General features: G+C 43.7%; 2 protein-coding genes and 1 long non-coding RNA gene across 15 annotated transcripts in view; 1 reads left to right on the top strand and 2 right to left on the bottom strand.

Annotated features, from left to right (window-relative positions):
• tmem19 (transmembrane protein 19) overlaps positions 1-21023 on the bottom strand; it is a 1055620-nt gene that overhangs the window by 145697 nt on the left and 888900 nt on the right. The window lies entirely within an intron of this gene.
• The window catches only part of slco1f1 (solute carrier organic anion transporter family, member 1F1), a 36903-nt gene continuing 18862 nt past the window's right edge, over positions 2983-21023 (bottom strand). For 6 of the 12 annotated variants that reach the window (XM_073945850.1, XM_073945846.1, XM_017354986.4 and 3 more), the window contains 13 exons: positions 20835-20976; positions 16555-16687; positions 16313-16419; positions 16077-16229; positions 15894-15992; positions 13650-13853; positions 13416-13580; positions 13139-13334; positions 12880-13045; positions 12603-12787; positions 8900-8964; positions 8680-8797; positions 8057-8578 (listed from right to left, as the gene is read on the bottom strand). In XM_073945850.1, coding sequence (XP_073801951.1) covers positions 8479-8578; positions 8680-8797; positions 8900-8964; positions 12603-12787; positions 12880-13045; positions 13139-13334; positions 13416-13580; positions 13650-13853; positions 15894-15992; positions 16077-16229; positions 16313-16419; positions 16555-16687; positions 20835-20976 — 1833 coding nt within the window. In that variant the 3' untranslated portion in view covers positions 8057-8478. Of the gene's footprint in view, positions 4676-7912; positions 8579-8679; positions 8798-8899; positions 8965-12487; positions 12788-12879; positions 13046-13138; positions 13335-13415; positions 13581-13649; positions 13854-15893; positions 15993-16076; positions 16230-16312; positions 16420-16554; positions 16688-20834; positions 20977-21023 lie in introns of those variants that run through there. The other 6 variants (XR_012401466.1, XR_012401467.1, XR_012401468.1 and 3 more) reach the window with 4 other exon arrangements.
• LOC141381889 (uncharacterized) lies at positions 13842-18378 on the top strand. Its single transcript, XR_012402781.1, has 3 exons — positions 13842-14910; positions 15178-17203; positions 17857-18378. It is a non-coding gene; the product is annotated as an uncharacterized lncRNA (long non-coding RNA).

The raw sequence follows: 21023 nt of genomic DNA on the forward strand, positions 1-21023 counted from the left end.
CACGTCGCGTGAGATTCCCGCTTTTTAAAGATAAATTTGCCGCCGGTTGTCGCCGAATCGCATAATAGCTCTTTAACATAAAATTGACTTGATTTCAACTCTCCTCAACGCTCACATCGGCAAAAACGCGCCGCGCTGCTCCTCACCGCTTATCGCCGCAGGCTCTCATTAAAAATGAATAACTTCCGGCTACTTTGACGCTCTCGCCGCTTTTGGTGTGAAGTTATAAGCAAAAAAAACTAACTTTTTTTGTATCTCCGGTCCACTAGGGGGCAGTGCACCAAAACGATGCAGCTAACTTCAGATTATGATTGTGATGACACACACCAAGATTAGTGTGAATACGTCAATGCGTTACAGAGATGACACCTTAAGTCAATTTTCGCAAGCTCTACGTTAAATTTGTTCGCAAGTTAAACAAAAACGGTTCGTCTAATCAAATTAAATTTAATAACTTTTGGTCAGCATGGTCTGTAGATCTTGTGATTCAGTTTTAGTGAAAATCGGACAAACATCCTATGACGAGATCGATTTAAATAGGTTTTACGAAAAATTCAAAACATCAAAAAAATGTTGTGATGGAAATCAATGTTATAGGGTGCGTTTGAATGAATTTTAATTGTAGGCCATTTTGCTCAAAAGCTATAAAGATAAACATAAGTGAAACTTTGGACAAGTGGTGGCGCTAGAGAGTTTTTTTAAGAGACAATATTTGTTGGGGTTAAGAGATCAGACTGTGCTCTCCCAGTGTTCCAAAGTTTGCGCAAATGCTTCAAACGGTTCACAGGGCTCACATAGACTCCCCGCGTTGAAGAAGAAACAGCTGGAAGAATAATAATAAGAACCAAAATGGATACAATAGGTGCCTACGCACCTTTGGAGCTTGGCCCCTAATGAGGATGTCATCGATGGACACGATTATGAAGCAGTGAAGGAACTCCCAGAACACCTCACTTGTAAAGGTCAAGAACAGGCATGTCCAGACTCGGTCCTGGAGGGGCGGTATCCTGCAAAGTTTAGCTCCAACCCCAATCAGACACAACTAGGCTAGGTGTTGAGGCAAATCTGCAGGACACCGGCCCTCCAGGACCAAGTTTGGACACCCCTGGTCTAGAGAGATGAAAATCTATATGAACCGGTGTTGACACCTATACGAGGTGATGAAATCCATCTTCCGTTTACTTTCCTTGATGCCAACAAGATGCACTTCGCATGTTTAGTTTGGATAATATGTGAGCCCCATGGAGATCATCCTTCAAAGCGGACCCTTCAAAACCCCAATGTTTAAGCCAAATCTCTACCCCGGCGCTCAAGCACAAAAAGGTTTAGGTGAGGACACAGTCTTGATGAAGAAGATGCACTGACGCAAGACGAATGTGGAGCTGCTTGGAAAGGAGTTGCAGATCAAATAGATTTGGCGGTGAGATTAAATCAAGTCCGCAAATGTTTTACCAGGTTTGTGTGCTGCATTGGATAGGTTAAACAGAAGCCTTGTGTACTGGTGTACTTCAGTTTTTCATTAAGCACCATCTAACATCAGAGAGTGATTCTGCAAGTTCACAATGCCCATCGGCTGTTAAGATTGCTCGGGTGTGACTGCAGAAAAAAAGAATCATCATGACAATCACAAGCCTTACTTTGGCATATGTTTTAAGAGGTTTAGACCCTTAAAACTATCCTGCATGTCTTTGGACTGTGGGGGAAACCGGAGCACCACGAGGAAACATGCAAACTTCACGCAGAAAGGTCTTCTGGCCCAGCCACAACCAGTAACCTTCTTGCTGTGAGGCGACAATGCTAACCACAGAGCCACCCTGCGGCTTCCATATCATTTCTATTCATGCAACCAAAAGGTTTTGCTAGAACACGATATATATTTAAAGGTCTCACTCAAGGTCGCTCTTCACAGTGCTCCTCTGTGTGGGTAAAACCAAATTGCTTCTCAACTTTGACCCTAGCCCATCAGCTCAATGAATTGCTACCCGCAAAGATAATAAGGCCAAAGCAGATCTTCTAATACAAGGGGTACATGTAATGGCCAACACATCCCCTTCATTATCTCAACAGCTCTTGTTGATGTGTCATGTTGATGGGCCAGATCTCTAATTTTCAATCAGGAGCAGACATGTGGACTGAATTCAGCATTCCCGGACTGTCCTAAGTACCTGTGGTAATCATATTCATTCCGCCCATCGTTAGAACTCTAAAAAATAATTCACCAAAGAACATTCTGTCAACATCCACTGACCCTCGTGTCATTGCTAAACCTTACTTTCTACAGCTGGAAACAAAAAGACAAGCACACTTTTAGACTCAATTAGCAGCAACAAGTACTTTGCAAGCAATTGGATCTACAGCAGTTCCACTTCAAATATTTATGCCCTTTCTTGTTGACTTGCCCTCCATTTTGTGGACTCGAATATACGTCATGTATTCGACTGAGTGCGCTTTTCGGGAATAGCCCAGCTTGATGGATTTTAATAGATCACTGACTGTGACGTCATCACCTTCACAACCAATCAGCACAGGAGCTCAACGTTTAAAAGGGACGCGAGCGGGGAAGCTCGTTCTGCTTTTGCTCTGTCTTGCTTGCGGCCTTTGCTTGCATTTGTGTGTGTTTTTGGCTTGTTGTTATGTGCTGTTGACGTGAACTTAGTTTTGATTTTGGTCTTGTTCTTGTGTTTATCGCTGTTACCGTCTTGGATGTGTATATGTGGCAATCCCCTGACGTCTGGCGTCAGCCTCTCCCTTGGATTCGAGGAGTTTAGATGTCACTTGACATACTCTTTGCATCACGCAGATAACTCCACTGTCTAAACACACTAGTTTAGAAGTGAGCGCCACCCGCTGTAAGTTTCCTCCGCATTTTTGGTTAGCAGGTTAGTTTAGTTAAAGCGTGAAAACGCTGAAGATGTTTTGTTTGTTTATTTTGTACTAGACAGTTTAGAGGGTAAATATTAGTTAGAATTGTTTTTTTTTGTTATATATCCTTCATTAATTTGGAGCCACTTAATTCTCGTTTCCCCCACCATCCTTAATCTATATTGATTGATTTATTTTATGTTGAAAGATCTTGTAAATAATACTTTATTGCTTTTTGACTTCCTTTCTCTATTGTTTCTGCCAACTCGACTCTACACCATAACTTTTCAATCCAGATGGATGGGGCAACCATTACTGCATCCAAAATGGTGAAAAGCCTTGGAGTAACGATTGATGACCAACTAAACTTCTCTGACCACATTTCTAGAACTGCTCGATCGTGCAGATTCGCACTCTATAACATCAGAAAGATCCGACCCTTCTTATCTGAACATGCAGCTCAACTCCTTGTTCAAGCTCTTGTTCTCTCCAAACTGGATTACTGCAACTCTCTACTAGCTGGGCTTCCAGCTAACTCTATCAAGCCTCTTCAACTGCTCCAGAACGCAGCAGCACGAGTTGTCTTCAATGAACCTAAACGAGCACATGTCACTCCGCTGCTAGTCCGTTTGCACTGGCTGCCAGTTGCTGCTCGCATCAAATTCAAAGCTCTGATGTTTGCCTACAAAGTGACTTCTGGCCTTGCTCCTTCTTATCTGCACTCACTTCTGCAGATCTATGTGCCCTCCAGAAACTTGCGTTCTGTGAATGAACGTCGCCTCGTGGTTCCATCCCAAAGAGGGAAGAAATCACTTTCGCGAACGCTCACACTCAATCTGCCCAGTTGGTGGAATGAACTCCCTAACTGCATCAGAACAGCAGAGTCACTCGCTACTTTCAAGAAACGACTAAAAACTCAACTATTTAGTCTCCATTTCACTTCCTAATCTGCAATTGCCTCTCTGAATATCACACTAACTGTATCAAAAAAAAAAAAACAAACAAAAAAAATAAAATAAAATAAAATACTAATACTACTAATACTTCCCTTCTTAGACTTTACAGACCTGAAACTTGCCTATAGCACTTATTCATTGTTGCTCTTGGTTGTGTAAATTGCTTCCTTGTCCTCATTTGTAAGTCGCTTTAGATAAAAACGTCTTCTAAATGTCTAAATGTAAATGTAATGTAAAATGTATTGTAAATAAATTCACTTACTTTTGCAGTCTTTTGGTTGTCGTGTTGATATTTTGCCGCCAACTCACCACAAAATATTATCACCCTAAATGTTACCTTTTAAACCCTAGAGACAAAACTTAAAAGTCGTAACACTGACCATCACACAGTATTCACCCTTGTTCCCGATCCAAAACCTTTTTCAAAAGATTTGGAATATGCCTGCACTTGTTTGTTTTATTTACCTCTTTGGTCTCAGATAAAAGTAGTTTAAACCTACATTTTCTCAACATTTCGTGACATGTTCAATTTCCTCATTATGAGGTTTCCCTCGACAGAATTTCAGACATCCTAAGTTAAAAAAACAACAACACTTAATCACATAATATTTAACAGAAATTTGTTTTGTTCTTTCTAAAACCACCTTTACCGACAGCTTTTATTGGTCGGATGGCCCAGTCATGCAAAATGTCAGTTAGGTCAGCGGAGTAGACGAAAGCAAAGTTTGGTCGTGAGCTGCTGGACGCTTTCAGCTGTGAACATACTCATATACTGTACATGTCGGCTACAGCCATATTACCCTGCAGCCTAACAGCTAAGCAGGGCTGAGCCTGGTCAGTACCTGGATGGGAGACCACTAGGGAAAACAAGGTTGCTGTTGGAAGTGGTGTTAGTGAGGCCAGCAGGGGGCGGTCAACCTGCAGGGGGCGCTCAACCTGCGGTTCGGAGTATGCCATAGTATAGTAAAGGGGGCACTATACTATAAGTGAGCGCTGTCTTTCGGATGAGACGTTAAACCAAGGTCCTGACTCCCTGTGGTCTTTAAAAATGCTATGGTACTTTTTGTAAAAAGTAGGGGTGTAACCCTGGCCAAATTCCCTCCATCGGCCCACTCTTTATGGTCCCCCAGTCATCCCCATCAACTAGCTGTATCTCAGGGTGCTTTCATACCTGTGAATCGATTCAGTTGTTCCGAAACAGAGATTACAATTGTTACATTGTTGCTCTTGGAGCGGTTCGCTTTTACACTGCAAAGTTTCCAATCGGACCAAAAGAGCTAAAACAAGTCACGTGCGAGTAAACTCTTCTCACATTGGTCAGAGTGTCAGGGTTTATTTTGCAGCGTCCCGCTCAGCTGTCAAGAGAGGTGGTGGTTTGGTGGTGATTGACAGGGTGCACGCGTGCGGCGTGTCTGAGGAGAGACGCGATGAGGAGGGATGACAAGGGTGCGCGACGATGCCTATTTGAGGACCGGGAGGGAGACGCGAGATTACCGGGAGATCATCACTCGTTTGCGGGCATCCGGAGACTCGCAAAACTTCCTGCCCTACTCATAATTCTCTCTTCATATAGCCGTAAGCCTATTACATATCCATAATACACTGTGATATAACCACGCTCGGATCGGATCGCTTTCTCACTGCAATCGAACCGCTCCAGGGTTCGTTTCAATTGAGCCGAGACCACCTCATTAAAGCGATCTCGGAGCGATTACTTTGGCGCGGAACAGAGCGCGATTGCCCTGTTCGCATATGCCAAACGAACCGCGCCAACTGGGCAAACGAGACAAAAGTCTAGGTGTGAAAGCACCCTCAGTCTCTTTACTCCACTAATAGCTGGTGTGTGGTGAGCGCACTGGCGCCAATGTACTGTGGCAGCTGACGCAACATCTAAGTGGATGCTGCACACTGGTGATGGTGTAAAGAGACCTCCCTCATGATTGTGCCAAACATGATAAATGCGCTATAAAAATACACTTTAAATTACATTTCTTTATATAACTGCTGTTTTTATTTACAGCACGCTTGCATTGATATTTAACATCTCTTGCTTAAATACACTACTGAACAGCAGCTGTGCTAATTGTGTTCTTTGTTCTCTATTTCCACCCGGGGATACTCATCCCAAGGCTTCTAGATATTGTTGTTACCATTGATGTGATCCAAGACCTGTGACGAGATGATGCCAACCAATGAGGACCTATAGAGGTATCCAATCTTGGACCAGGCCGTATCCTGAGCAGATGCTGTGCAGTCACGGAGGAGTGGAGAGCATGAGACTGATTCCTGAAAGACCCTAGTGACCGTCAAGTCTCCGCATTGATTCCGTGGGCCAGCCTGAACACCCGGCGGTGACCTACTCACACCTGCAGCTTCTCCACAAAGAATGTCCAGCCTCCGACGCCTAGACTGCAGCTCTGCACAAGAAGTTTGGCCAGAGCAGAAATGGTCGTGCCCAACTGAGCCTGGTTTCTCTCTATTTTTTCCCCCTTCACTTTCATCAGTTGGTGACATTTGTTCCTTGTTACTGCCACCCCTGGCTCGCTTGGTTTGGGACATCTGGAGCTGTGCATCGATGGATTTGCCTTTCAGTGTTTGGACTTTCAGCAGTAAAAATGAAGCCACACTAATCTGAGCTTTACTGTTAATTTTCAAGGTATCAATATAGGAATGTTGGTGAAATATAAAATATTAAGAGGATAGTTTTGTAGAGTTACAAGGGATTATTGTCAGCGAAGAATAGCAATGCAAAATGTTTTATTTACAGTATGAAAGTACAACATTAACCTTTATGTAACAATTCATATGCTTGTTTGTTGTAAACACCCTTGTTTGTGGGTCTCTTGGCCATGTTGCCTGGTGTATTAAGGGATATTTCTCATACCTCTTTTTGCGTTCTCAAAAAATCTTTATTTGATGGACTATCTGATTTTCTTCCTACTACTATGACTTCAACCAAAAGAGAATCAAGACAACCTTATGCCTCATTCACATAAGGAGTGACTTCGTAGCTGCCTGTGTCTCTGGGTGGCGAATGAAGATGCTAGTGGGCGATCCTACCTCGAGGTTGCTTAGGTAATGTTTATGCTGTTATTCTAAGAGAGTAACTCTAATCAAACACACCTGAACAAGCTAATCAAGGTTTACTAGGTATACTTGAAAAATCCAGGCAGGTATGTTGAGGCAAGTTGGAGCAAAACCCTGCAGGGACACCAGCCCTCCAGGACCGAGACTGGTGATTCCTAGAGTAAATGAATTTATGTGGTGCTGAAAGCAAACATTTCAAAGAAAACACTAGGTATTAAAGGAAACAGTACATAAAATGTTCATTGGCAAAAATGATCATGAAAAAAGTAATGTGTTCTCGGCCATTGAGGCTATTTATCTGCTGCAAATGTGGGTCTGTGTACGTCTACAGCACGGAGGAATACAACCGGACTCTGACTGCAGAAGCTGAGAGAGGATCATGTGAGCTCTACTGTTGCTCTTATTGGCTGTCGCTCAAGTAAGTCGCTCTTCATTTACGTAAACTTGAAGGATTCTCAACTTTGTTGTGTCGCTCAACACGCCCACCTGGTTGCTAAAGGCTGATTTATACTTTTGTGTCTGATCAGCGTGATCCGGGCTCTTCCAAAATGTTAGCTGACAGTAGGTTTTTCTTATGTTCCTCTTTGTTGAGTTTCTTCGTGGGCGTTTTGTTTAGCTACTTTAATGTACAAGTAGCTAAAACTCGCTCATTCAGAGGCGGGAACCAGCGAACGTACTTTAATCATAAGGTAAACAAAACAAAAGTTTCCATCTGGAGCTCCTTCATGGGACTCTACACTTGTAAACTCTCGTTCTATCGGGTTCACGGCTCTCATCGCCGCCCATGCTCATCACAGCTACCAAGCCAACCAATCAGAGCTTGTGCCCATATCAAACACACCTGAACCAATTAATAAGGACCTGAACACCACGTGATAATTACAGGCAGGTGTGTTTGATATGGGTGGCAACTGAAATCTGCAGGAAGGTGGCTCTCCAGGAACAGGGTAGGCCACCCCTGGGCTAATACATGGACTTCTACAATTAGTATCAATCATGAACTCATGATTTGATATTTTAAAAATATTTAAAACGTGTACATCGAAAAATGTAGTAACATTACATTCATGATATTTACTCAACAAGGAAATCAACGAGCACGTCTCATTTTTCCCTCAACTTTGTTCATATATGTACATTTAACACTGATAATATTGCAGAAACATTTAATAAAGCAAAGCCCATAAACATACAGTGCACCTAAAAATAAAACACCACCATTTTTTTTGTCTCCTGGTGTTCGGGATCTTATAGCATAGGCTTTTGAAGTTCTATGTCTTTGGATATATGTTAGTGCAGGGATCATCAATCTCGGTCCTGCAGGGTCGGTGTCCCTGCAGGATTTAGCTCCAACTTGCCTCAACACACCTGCCTGGATGTTTCAAGTATACCTAGTGAGACCTTGATTAGCTTGTCCAGGTGTGTTTGATTAGGGTTGGAGCTAAAATCTGCAGGACACCGGCCCTCCAGGAACAAGTTTGGTGACCCCTGTGTTAGAGGTTCATTCCGTTGTGGCGACCCCTGGTGAATAAAAGGTAGTAAGCCGAAAGAAAATGAATGGATGGATGTTTGTTTATTGTTCTGCACTTTTTCTCTTTATCTCTATGGTGGCTATCCAGAGCACGGAACAGGCTAATACTCGAAGGCCGATGGTCATTCCCTGAAAGAGGAACCTTATAGGGGCAAATAATAGTATGCGTTAGTTAGAGCTTTTGTACTTCAAAGTACATAAGACTGAATTGTGGAATACAATAGATTGACCAGATGTGCTCACCTGAAGGTCTCATTGTCGTAAATTCTGCAGGCACCCCTTCCACAGGATTTCCTCTGGCCCCATTTCAGACAGGTGGTGTCAATGAGACCACCAAAGTAAATGGGTGCAGGAATACCACCTGTAAGGAAGTTAAAGTGCATTATAAACAATGCTGAGTGTTGGTCTAGGATAAGAAAACAAATACATGGATATTATACCTTATAAAACACCACAAACTCACCCAAAACTCTAATAGATAACAGTAACACTCCCACAGAGAGAGCCTTCATCTCAGGATCCACAATCCTGCAAGAACACGTTCTCAATAAGCATTTTTGGATATAAACTCAAATATCCATACATTTTTCACAAATCCGTATGTAGCTTTATATAAGATTGCCCTCTTTTGATCTTTGCATTGTAGGTAGGGTTACCGGCGACCTTCCGCAACAAGGAGGCCAAGGACCATGGCCTCTAGCGTCTGTCGCTAGAGCACCTTTAAGGCTGATTTATACTTCTGCGTCAAATGCCGGCGTATGACACATAGCCCTTCGCCGTGGCCGTCGCTGACGTGCACCTCTCAAAAAATGTAACTACACGTCGCAACGACGCGTAGCGTAAGCTCTGTGATTGGTCGGCTTAGTAGCGCAAGGTGCGAGCCTGATGGAGCGATTGTTTACAAGTGTGGAGTCCCGTGAAGGAGCTCCGGATGGAAAGTTTTGTTTTGTGTTCACCTCATAGTTATAGTTGTTGCACGTCCGCCAGTTCCTGCCTCAAAATGAGCGAGTTTGAGCCACTTGTACGTCCCGGAAGTGTTCAGGAAAAGCAAAACAGCAGCGAAGAAACTCGACACAGAGGAACATTTACACCTCACTGCCAACTAGCGTTTCGGAAGTGTTACTGCAGACCAACAGAGACAGCGCGCAGAAGTATAAATGCACAGCTATGCGCGTTGCATGCGCCGTGGGTTACGCCGGTCACTTGACGCAGAAGTATAAACCAGGCTTTAATGGTCAGAGGAGTGAGGTTTACCTGCACATCACTTACTAAATGACCTCCGTTACACTAACCTTGACTTTGTAGACTTTGGCTGCGTCCGAAAGCGCCTACTACTCAGTAGGTACTGCATTTGAATTTAAACGTACTCCTCGGCCGTTAGAAAAGTACGTTCTATACAGTATGAAAGTGAAAAGTATGAATGGAGTTCGGACGTACTACATCCGCCATTTTGGCATTGCCACGTGACCTACCTGCGTCAATTGCGTCGCTTTACTCCCATTCATGGCATCATGGGATAGCGCAGCATGCATGGGATGCGCACTTCAGAATCTCGCCGGAAGTAGTAAGTCATCCGGGTACTTCTCGCATACTGGTTTTCGAATTCTATAAATTCGGACATACTACTCGGCTCGCATACTGATTTTAGCGTCCTATATAGTATGGAAGTATGCGGTTTCGGACGCAGCCATTGTCTTGCTTTTAGCTCTGCGAAATATGTGAAATTCACCAAACTTTAAAATGATTGAGGCGGAGGAGGGAAAGACGTTTGCCCCTACGGGTTATATATGGTGTCCAGTGTTGTCATGACTTGGGGGTTGGGCAGTTGGGCGTTATTTAACACGATTGTGGGGTATAAAATGACAATTTTGGGGGTTTTGCAACTGAATGTCGTCACACCCCACCCCCACCCCACTTTTTGGTATTTTCGCGCCCATCACAACCCCCCAACTTTTCATTCTGGTGTTTTTTTTTTGCATTTTGGTGGGTTTTGGATAGTTGGAATCAGTCAGCTACATCTTGCAACCCTGATGGTGTTCTCCATTCAAAGGGATTCGTGAGTATGAGAGGGATCTCTGGTCTGCTGGGGGCAAATTGTGGCGACCGACCACTTTCCTCCTCCATGTTTCCTCTGTTGTGGTTTATTATGTCGGCGTCTCCACACACGCTTTTCCATCTACGTCATGAAACCGTGGAGAAATACCACATTGTCTCAAGTTTAATGACGTATAAAACAGAACGCCTCAATAAATCTGATCTGCCAGTTAACATGACAGTCGCATTGTCACATATCCAATGTATATCTGATTTATTTCCACATATAAAGGAGGCTCTCTGAATATCCGAACGCATGCGTTCTTTTCGTGTTTACACGGTCATAGAACAGATTCGATCTGTGTCACATTTGCACAAAAAAACGGAATCGGGTCACATTTAACTGGCAGTGTAAGAGGGGCTGTGGCGAGGGGGCGGGGCCGAGAGCTTTGGTAATGGAATGAGGTTGCCGCGTAAGTGGATACACCTGTGGCGTGCACCAGCCTCGAATCCCACGGAGGGAGCTCCGGCCTATAAGAGGAGGAACGATTACAGAGGAAGCCGAGAGAGGACCGGGCCTGGACATATTGTTTTACTTTTGTTTTCAGTTTGACTCATGCTCCTTGACTCTAAAGCCCCTGTAATGAAGTTTACGGCCCTTTAGCTGCCAGGAAGAAGAGGCGGATAACCGAAGTTTTTAAATATTTATTGATAACACAGACGGCAACTCCTAACGGAGACTGCCGTCCGTTTGTTTTGGTTTAGACAGCAGTCTCCGTTAGGAGTTGCCGTCTGTGTTATTAATAAATATTTAAAAACTTCGGTTCTCCGCCTCTTCTTCCTGGCGGCTAAAGGGCCGTAAACTTCATTACAGGGGCTTTAGACACCACTTAAACGAGCTAATCAAGCTCTTTCTGAGTATTGTAAAAACTTCTAAGCAGGTGTGTTAAAAGAAGGTGGAGTTAAACTATGCAGGACACCAGCCCTCCAGGACTAAGATTGGGCATAGCAATGAGCCATTCTGAAAAGTACATTCTGTTCGACACTAAACAAAATTCCTGCACAAAAGATTGTACGTGCCCATAAGTTGTACCCATTGAATTCCTCAATTGCAAAGGGCCATTTGAAGTGGCCAGTTTTGAGTACTTCAATTTGGAATGAGAATTTAATGTGACAGGCATGATCGTTTTCAGTCTGAAGTAGTGTATGTGTTTGAACTGCCAAAGTCAGAGTGGTCAAAAGTCATTCGTTTCTAATGTAAGCATATTCCAGCGATCTTGGATGGTATGTGAGTGCAAAAAGGGATCGAAGAAACTTGAAATCAGTTTATAGTAATGATATATGACGAAGTTCACCTGCATTCAGTCAGAAAATAAGAGTACACCGCTTTCAAGAATTCCAGAGAACACAGTCTGGTAAATATTGGTTCAGACCATGTAGTTTACAAAACAAAATTAAAGAGAGGTTGATTGCTGTGGTGAGTTTTACAGTTTTTCGGGTTTATAATAATAATAATAATAATAATTCCTTACATTTATATAGTGTTTTTTCTGGACACTCAAAGCACTTTACACAATGGGGGGAATCTCCTCATCCATCACCAGTGTGCAGCATTCACCTGGATGACGTGACCAGACCAGACTGCACACCAGACACCAGCTGGAAACCATGAGACTGAAGCCAATTATGATGTGGAAATGGTTAGGAGGCCATGATGGCTAGAGGCCAGTGGGTAAATTTAGGGTAGGATGCCGGAGTTAAACTCATGCTCTGTTTCGAAAGACATCCTGGGATTTTTACCCACCACAGGGAGTCAGGACCTCGGCTTAACGACTCATCTGTAAGACAGTGCTCACTAGACAGTATAGAGTCCCCATCAGTATACTGGGGTGTTAGAACCCACACAGACCACAAGTTGATGCCTCCTACTGGTCTCACTAACACCACTTCTGGCAGCAACCTAGCTTTCCCATGTGGTCTCCCATCCAGGTACTGACCATGCGTAGCCCTGCTTAACTTGTTGGGCGCAAGTTAATGTTAGGACCAAAACAAGTAAACATCTTGGGAAGCAAAACATTATGTAAACAGCACACAACAATATGTATTTTTTTAAGATAGAAGGTAAACAGAACCTCATAGAAAAAGTGAGAAAGGGAACAGCGCCAAGACTGTACACAAACAAGACCAAAGACTGCACTCCCAGAAAAACGTAGATCATTTGGTTGCAGTTGGGATCTCGTGAACACTGTCCAAGAACTGCAGAGGAGTTGCCAACGCTCAGTCCCCAGCTCTGAATACACCTGCAGTCATGGAATGTCTGACAAAAATGAGACAAGAGAGAGGAAAATACACTTACAAACATGTAATAATTGAAGGAGATAGTGTAAGATTGTTATTCGCTGCATTCACCTTATTCCATCCTGCACCCTGGGTGGAATTGCAGCCCGCATGGCAAGGGGAGATGTAGGTCACTCCATTCTCTCCACACACTGGATCCCACTGGAGGTCTGGACACCCACAGTCAGCATTGCAAGAAGGGAGTACATCGCTTATTACACCTTGAACTTCAGTAGATCTGCCACATGAACAATTCCTTGTTATGTTGTCCTACAGTGTACAAGTGATTTGAAAACTAATGGATTGAAAAGGTGGATAGAGATAAAAGTACCCTTGATAGGGCACTGTAACCCCTGCGACATCTAGATTTTCACAGCTGAGAGCGAAGAAGGGTACGGCCAAAAGCAACATGGTGACACCGGTGAACAAATTCACTCTTGCGGATGCCAGCAAACCCCATTTAAACCTCTTCATCATCAACCCACTCAGGAAAATACCCAGAGCCACTGCCGGAATACATGTCACTCCTATGTACAGTGTACAAATATGCAACCAGTTAAAACAGACTGGAAATACAGGAAAATTCTAGTAACCATCACAGTTGTCACCTATCAGAAAGTTGGCTTTGGATGCACTTTGCCCAAACTGCTGTTCCAGATACTTTGGCGTGTATGTTGCAACTATGGCGAAGTCGTTGAATGCCACTATACTGTACGCCAGGTACAGAATGTAGATCTTATTGGTGAGCAGGCGCTTAAAAGTTGGTGCAAAATCTAGAAAACAAGTAAACGGCACAATTTTTAAACAATATTGTCAAAAGAGATGACTTAATGTTGCTATACCTTTGATTATCTCTGTAAGGCTGGGTGTGGTTTTGTGCTGTTCTGAGGGGTGGTCTAGCTCGGAGGTTTGGGAGTTTTCAGGCAGAGCTCTTGGCAAGAACCAGAAAGGAAAAGCAGCGAGGAGAGTCAACAAGCCAGACACCACAAAACCCAACCACCAAGCCCCAACCCAGCGAGAGTCCTGCGGTGTGATGGTCACGCTTTCTGAGAAGAGAATATGCAAATAAATATATCTGTTAGCTCAGTGGTTTTCCACCATAGTCCTGGAGGACCACCAACACTGCATATTTACGATGTCTCCTTAACAAAGCTATATAAATAAAGATTACAATTCAAGTTTTACACTAAGGTTTACAATCAAATATACGCTACCTATAAGAAGACCAAACCTTTATCAGATTTGTAATGATGTATAAAGTTCTCCTAAAGACACTCCTTCCAAGCCAACCACAGTTAATGACCTTGTCTTTGTGCTGGCTATCCCTGTTTTTGGACAATCTTCCTTCTACTTCCTGTGCCTACAATTTACCCTAAAGACTGAGACCAGCGGCACTGCTGGGGGGCTGCCGGGCTTTCCTGTCTCTTCTTTGGCCTTATTCCCATATGGATGCGGGGTCGGCTATTTGGAACAAGTCCTTCCATTTAGACTTGTCCATATGATATGGACAAGTCCGTAGTGAATTTCACTACAGATAATTTAGCCTACCCAAGTCACCTGCAGCATGTCTTTGGACTGTAGGGGAAACCGGAGCACCCGAAGGAAACCCACGCGAACGCAGGGAGAACATGCAAACTCCTCACAGAAATGCCAACTGAGCCGAGGTTCGAACCAGCGACCAAGCGACCTTCTTGCTGTGAGGCGACAGCACTACCTACTGCGCCACTGCTTCGCCTGTCTGTTAGATAGTAATATGTTCAGCTGCTATTTCACATATGGCACTCAAAACTGTTCTTGTTCATCTCATTGGTCATGGTAACCCTCAGATCTTGATGCAAGTGTTTCTTAATCCTAGCTCAGTCATTTCTGGTAGTGATGGGTCGCTCATTTTGAACGAATCTTCAATATGACTCGGGAACTACGAGTCCTCTCAGGGAGTGATTCGTTCATCCGTGCGTGCGCACATGTGTGCAGGTGGTATCGTTAATTTCAAGTCTTCATCACAATGGCAGAAGCCAATCATACGCGTTTAGAGCCGGAAAAAGAATTGATCCGTTCATCTCTCGAGTCCTCTATCGGGTCTGAGTCACTCGTTCATCACGGGCCAATCATGTGCGTTTAGAGCCGGAAAACGAATTGATCCACTCACCTCTCGAGTCCTCTATCAGTTATGAGTCACTCGTTCCTCACAGGCCAATCATACACGGTTAGAGCCGGAAAAAGAATTGAACCGTTCATCTCTCGAGTCCTCTATCGGGTCTGAGTCACTTGTTCATCACGGGCCAATCATATGCGTTTAGAGCCGGAAAACGAATTGATCCACTCACCTCTCGAGTCCTCTATCAGTTATGAGTCACTCGTTCCTCACAGGCCAATCATACACGGTTAGAGCCGGAAAAAGAATTGAACCGTTCATCTCTCGAGTCCTCGGGTTTGAGTCATTCTGTCACGTGATGAACGAACGATCATGGCTCCTATCGGCTCAGACTGTGCATTGATTAAGATTATATGTGTCTGTCAGTGTAACGTGAATGAACCCCTGACATTTGAAGACATGAAGAGGTGAGCTGAGCAAAGAGACAACAATACCTTCATAGACAAAAGAGCAGGTCAACATTGAATTATTATTTTCTTCTTCTTATATTCTAGTTATGACATATTTGTCGTACAATCAACCTTTTGGGCTAGTTGTAGATGTGTTTGGAAGCAATTCGTAACATTTTAATAATAATATGGCAAATTGAACCAAATGAACGAAATGACTCGAAAAAAGATTCGTTCATCTTGATGAACGAGACTCAAAGATCCGAGACAGTAAAATGATCCGATACTAATTTCTGGTGCTGCTTAACCACTTTTCAGAACCAGTTCATTAGGTTTTGAAAGAGCCCCTTTGAAAATAGGCCCGAGTTTTCAAGCCAGCCCTGGAACTGACTTGGTGAAAAAGAGGTATATTCTGCCATCTCTAAAACCTTATGCTTGTGTGTTCCGAAGTTCTACCTTGATAGATTTCAAAGTAATATTGAATTTTTGTATTATTTTTGTTGCTGACATCTAAGGTAGATGCGTCCCAATGTTTATCTCACCTTGATTCACTAAGTCAAAGTCCACATAAAGATTAGCACATAGAGATCCAAGAATGAAACCAAAAATTGGCCCAATCCCTCTGAGTGTGTTCAGACAACCTACGGAAAAGAAGAAAAAATTGATCAAATCTTGTAGATTGACAGTGGTAATACTCCTACTACCAATAATATTCATCTTCTCACCAATGTAAAAAGCAGAGTTTTCTGGCCGTGCATAATCATCTATGAATGACATTCCCAGAGGGACAATGCTGGCTTCCCCAATCCCACGCATAGCGTTTCCCAAAAGCACTACCACCCACAAAAGTGAGCTTTCCGCTTCAATTATTTGGCACTCTAGATAACCCATACAGTGTGAACTGTTAGGTATTGCATTTTACAATTAAAACATCCCATATGCCTTTCACATAACGCATTACCAGAGTAAGGCTGTTGAAGAGTTTCCTGAGAGTCGGATGAGCATGTAGAGATCACAGTGAAATTACCAGCATCATTAGTGTGGGTGGCAGCTGTACCATACTTGTACCTGTCAGAAAAAAAACAGAGACAAATTTAGCTCATACTGTACAATATTTCAAATATAGATCCTAAAGAATGCATATATTTAAAGAGTGGATCTTCGTTAACTTTATGTGAATATACTTCTTTATTCAAAACTCACCGGCCCATAAGGAAATGAGGTGACGCCATTAGCAGTGTTCCTATACCCATCAGCAGAACCCCTGCTCCAATGATCTTGGGCCTGTGAAACTTAGCGCCAACATAGCTTACCAGTGTAATGACCAACATATTACCTGTAAGTAAAGTACATTGTCAACAAGTTGTACATTATTTTACAGCATACCATCATTCAACTGTCCCATTTGTATACACTGTAGTTCAGTCACATCACAGCATCAATGGTGTGACACAAAGGTATAAGCACTCATCTACTGCCCTCGTTTCACACTACACCACAATGTATCTAATGCACTATAAAGATGAACCTGTACTTGTCATATTAATAATTGTATTTGCAACTTAAAATGTAAATCACGGTTTGCACATGCAGACAATACAAAAAAACTCACTTCATCCACGCGTCAAATTCACTTCACAACAGATGCGGATTCAAGTGTTTGGCAGGACTTCTGTCTTCCCGGTGACTCTAGCTTCATTGCTAAATGGCTAACATGGATTTTATTGAGAAAATAGCAACCCGGGCTCATTGTGGAAACGTAGCCACGCAGACGTTTCTGCAGACCGCGAAATACGTCCCGGAGGTACGTATTCGAGCAGTTTTTGTTTTCGCGGATCCGCGAGAGGCCGCTGTGCGCGCTTTTTCGCATCTTGAATGCCTCTCGGGAGCGCGCGCCATTCGCGCCCGCGCTGTTCTCGCGTGAAAAGCCGCCGGAGGCCGCTGTGGAGCGACCGTCCGTGCGACTAACTGGCTAAACGACTGAACACTCAACCGACCCAGCTGCCCTCCTCTTCCTCCTTCCCTAAACCCAAGCGACGATTTGCAGAAGCCGTCCAGAAAAAAAAACAAAAGCCCTCGTCCGATTTTGACCGCGTTATCGGATCTCGCCGCGTTCTCGCCCTTATTTTTTGGATTCTGTTTTTCATCTTAACTGATTTCTGGAACCGCTTTTCCCCGGACTCGATTCCTGTCGTCCCCGTGGCCGGCTCCTCCTCCTCCAGGCCTCCGCTCCGCCGACGTAACACTGAGAGCTAAGCGGACAAGCTGGTTGCAGCGGGAAAGCCCTCCACACGTAGGTGAGCCGTCAGCCGGCGAACACGAAGAGGAGGAGCGACGTCACACCGCCCCATAGCGTTCGCTCGAAAAAAACTAAACGCGGCCATACGTACCTCCGGCCACGTAATTCGCGGTCTCCAGAAACGTCTGCGGGGCTACATTTCCAGAATGAGCTTGGGTTGGAAAATAACTGTGTTTGTGCTTTATGAAGGCTGAAAAACAGCATAGATTCGTTTGGAGCCGTGTCTGAGGTCTTGTTTACACTAATGCGTTTATGTTTTAAAATGCATAAGTTTTGCTACGGTTACGCCATCCGTCCATACAGTGGAATTTTTCGAGCGCCGAAAACAAAGCGTTTTGGAAATGCTGGAGAGGCCATTTTCATTCTAAAACGCTGCTGCTCCGTCTCAGTGTGGATGAGGGAAAACGGCGGCATCTGATAACAGAGGCGGGGCTGCAGACATTCACCTCTCTGATTGGGGCTTTCCTCAGTATTAAGTAGCCTACACACAGTTCAGTCCTGCATCCTCTCCTGTTAGAGAGTCCTGAGCATATAAGATCCTCGAGCCTTGGGCTCCTTCTATTAGCCAGGCGAAAGGAGAGTTTGAGTTCAGGTAGATCTCAAAAACTTCCCTGGCGTATTTATGGCTACCAGGATGGTTACCAAAACTCTGTAGTTTATCGGAATCGGTGCTACATCATAAAAGTCTGAAGTATCGATAAGTTTTGACGTTAACGGTTCTGGAGAATAAGCATTACTTCCAGTAGCATCATTTAACTGACCAACCTTTTCTAATTTGCGTTATTCGTCTGCACAGTTGGCAATCTCACATGATAACGGCTTGTGTTTTCGTAGACAGCAACAATGCCCGTTGCAACAAATGCAAGCAGTTGTTTTCTTGTATAAGCGAAACGCAAGCGATCTGGCTAAGTGAAGGTATCTTTCAAAAGTGCATTAACTGCAGATAGACAAATGAAAAGTTTTCAACTGTTTTGCTTTTTTTTTTTAACATTACCCTGCTGAAAAATCCAGCTTAAACCAGCCTAGGCTGGTTGGCTGGTTTTAGCTGGTCGACCAGGCTGGTTTTAGAGGGGTTTTGGCCATTTTCAGGCTGGTTTCCAGCCATTTCCAGCCTGGTCTTAGCTGGTCAGGCTGGAAAATGACCAGCTAAATCCAGCTAAAACCAGCTTGACCAGCCTGGTTTAAGCTGGACATAGCTGGTTTTGGCTGGGCTCCCAGCCTGGCTAGGCTGGTCAAGCTGGTTTTAGCTGGTCATCTCCCAGCCTGACCAGCTAAGACCAGGCTGGAAATGGCCAAAACCCCTCTAAAACCAGCCTGGTCCACCAGCTAAAACCAGCCAACCAGCCTAGGCTGGTTTAAGCTGGATTTTTTAGCAGGGTAAAAACGTTATAAAAAAATAAAGTGTTGTTAATTCTGTTCCATTAGTTTTTTTTATAAGAAAAACACTATATAAAGTACCGATAATAGAATCGTTAAAGTACCGAACCAATAAGTGGTATCGATAAAGGTAGTAATACCGTTAAAACCTTAACGATACCCCTCTTCTAATGACAGATATAGGGATGGCTAGAGAAAGATATAAGGCTTACTAAGTGCTTGACTATGGTGCCAATTTACTATGTTCAATTTACTTGAGTCGCGCGTTTTTGGACAGTGGAAGGAAACCAGGGGAAACTCACGTGAGCACGCAAACTCTGCACAGGGTAAAGTCTAGATCGGATATGCGGCCGGCCGGAAGTGTGATATGCACATTAATATAGCAGCATTTTTTTATGGTGCTCTATAACAATAATTAATATTTTTACAGTACTGTGACGGTTGGGTTTAGGGTTGGGGTGGGGGTAGGCGTTAAAAAATACAATTTATTGGGTAATTTAATAGATAACATAAATAATACTCTGTACATCTACTGTTTTTACGTTACTGGGACGGTTGGGTTTAGGGTTGGGGTGGGGGTAGACATTAATAAAATACAATAAATGGGAAATTTAATAAATAATATAAATAATTCTTGTTAACTTCCGGCCTGCAAACATATCCGATCTAGCAACAACCGGACTTTACCCAGTGACATTCTTGCTGTGAGGCAACAGTGCTAATGACTAGGCCCCCTTGTCGGCCAAACTATCTCATTCTTCAAGATGAAGATACTGAGGTAAGAAACTGGTTATTTATCGTGAGTTAGGGATCGTCTAATTAGTGAATAATGTTTTAGCTAATGCGCGACCAGTCATGGTCAATAATAAGCTCTTGATCCTTTTGAAATTTGTTTATAAATGAACTTCACAACGTTAGTACAAGCTGGCAATCACAACCTCTCAGATCAAGCAGTTCAAACCCAGCACTTTTTAATATTGTTTCTCCTTTTGAGATATTTCAGTTGCAAAACTTAAATGAGGGAACTGCAGGACTGGGGAAATGTTGAACAAGGTGTTCAGTGGTGCTCAACCCCGTTCCTAAAGCTCGACCTTCCTGCACAGTTCAGCTCCAACCCTGATCAAACACACCTGAACCAATTAACTAGGACCTGAACAGCACGTGATAATTACAGGCAGGTGTGTTTGATATGGGTTGCGACTGAAATCTGCAGGAAGGTCGATCGCCAGGAACAGGGTTGGTCACGGCTGGTTTCCCTGCTGAAAAATCCAGCTTAAACCAGCCTAGGCTGGTTGGCTGGTTTTAGCTGGTCGACCAGGCTGGTTTTAGAGGGGTCTTGGCCACTTCCAAGCTGGTTTCCAGCCATTTCCAGCCTGGTCTTATCTGGTCAGGCTAGGAGATGACCAGCTAAAACCAGCTTGACCAGCCTAGCCAATCTGGGAGTCTAGCCAAAACCAGCTATATCCAGCTTAAACAAGGCTGGTCAAGCTGGTTTTAGCTGGATTTGGCTGGTCATTTTCCAGTCTGACCAGCTAAGACCAGGCTGGAAATGGCCAAAACCCCTCTAAAACCAGCCTGGTCAACCACCTTAAACCAGCCAACCAGCCTAGGCTGGTTTAGGCTGGATTTTTCAGCAGGGTTAGATTATTGTCTGTGTGTGCGGAGTCAGTAGAGATTCAGCTTCTCATTTAAGAGATGTGTGTGCAACCTTCAACTTAAAAATACAACTATTAATACATCAAGTTCCCACATTCAGACTTTCCACCTCTCGAGTTTTGCTACCGACTTTCCTTCATGCTCAACTCACCCATTTCAAAGCTGCCATCAATGAAACCAACGGTGGAGCTCGTGATCTCAAACCGCTTCTCAATCTGAGTGATGGTGCTTTTGGTGTAAGACGCCGTCATGGATTTAGAGAAGTAACAGAAGGCGAGTGCGCAGATAAAGATCTTTTTAGACACAAGGATAGAGAGAACATCTATTACAATTAAATCAA

Source organism: Danio rerio, chromosome 4 (assembly GCF_049306965.1).
Source record: "Danio rerio strain Tuebingen ecotype United States chromosome 4, GRCz12tu, whole genome shotgun sequence".
Classification (NCBI taxonomy): Eukaryota; Metazoa; Chordata; class Actinopteri; order Cypriniformes; family Danionidae; genus Danio; species Danio rerio.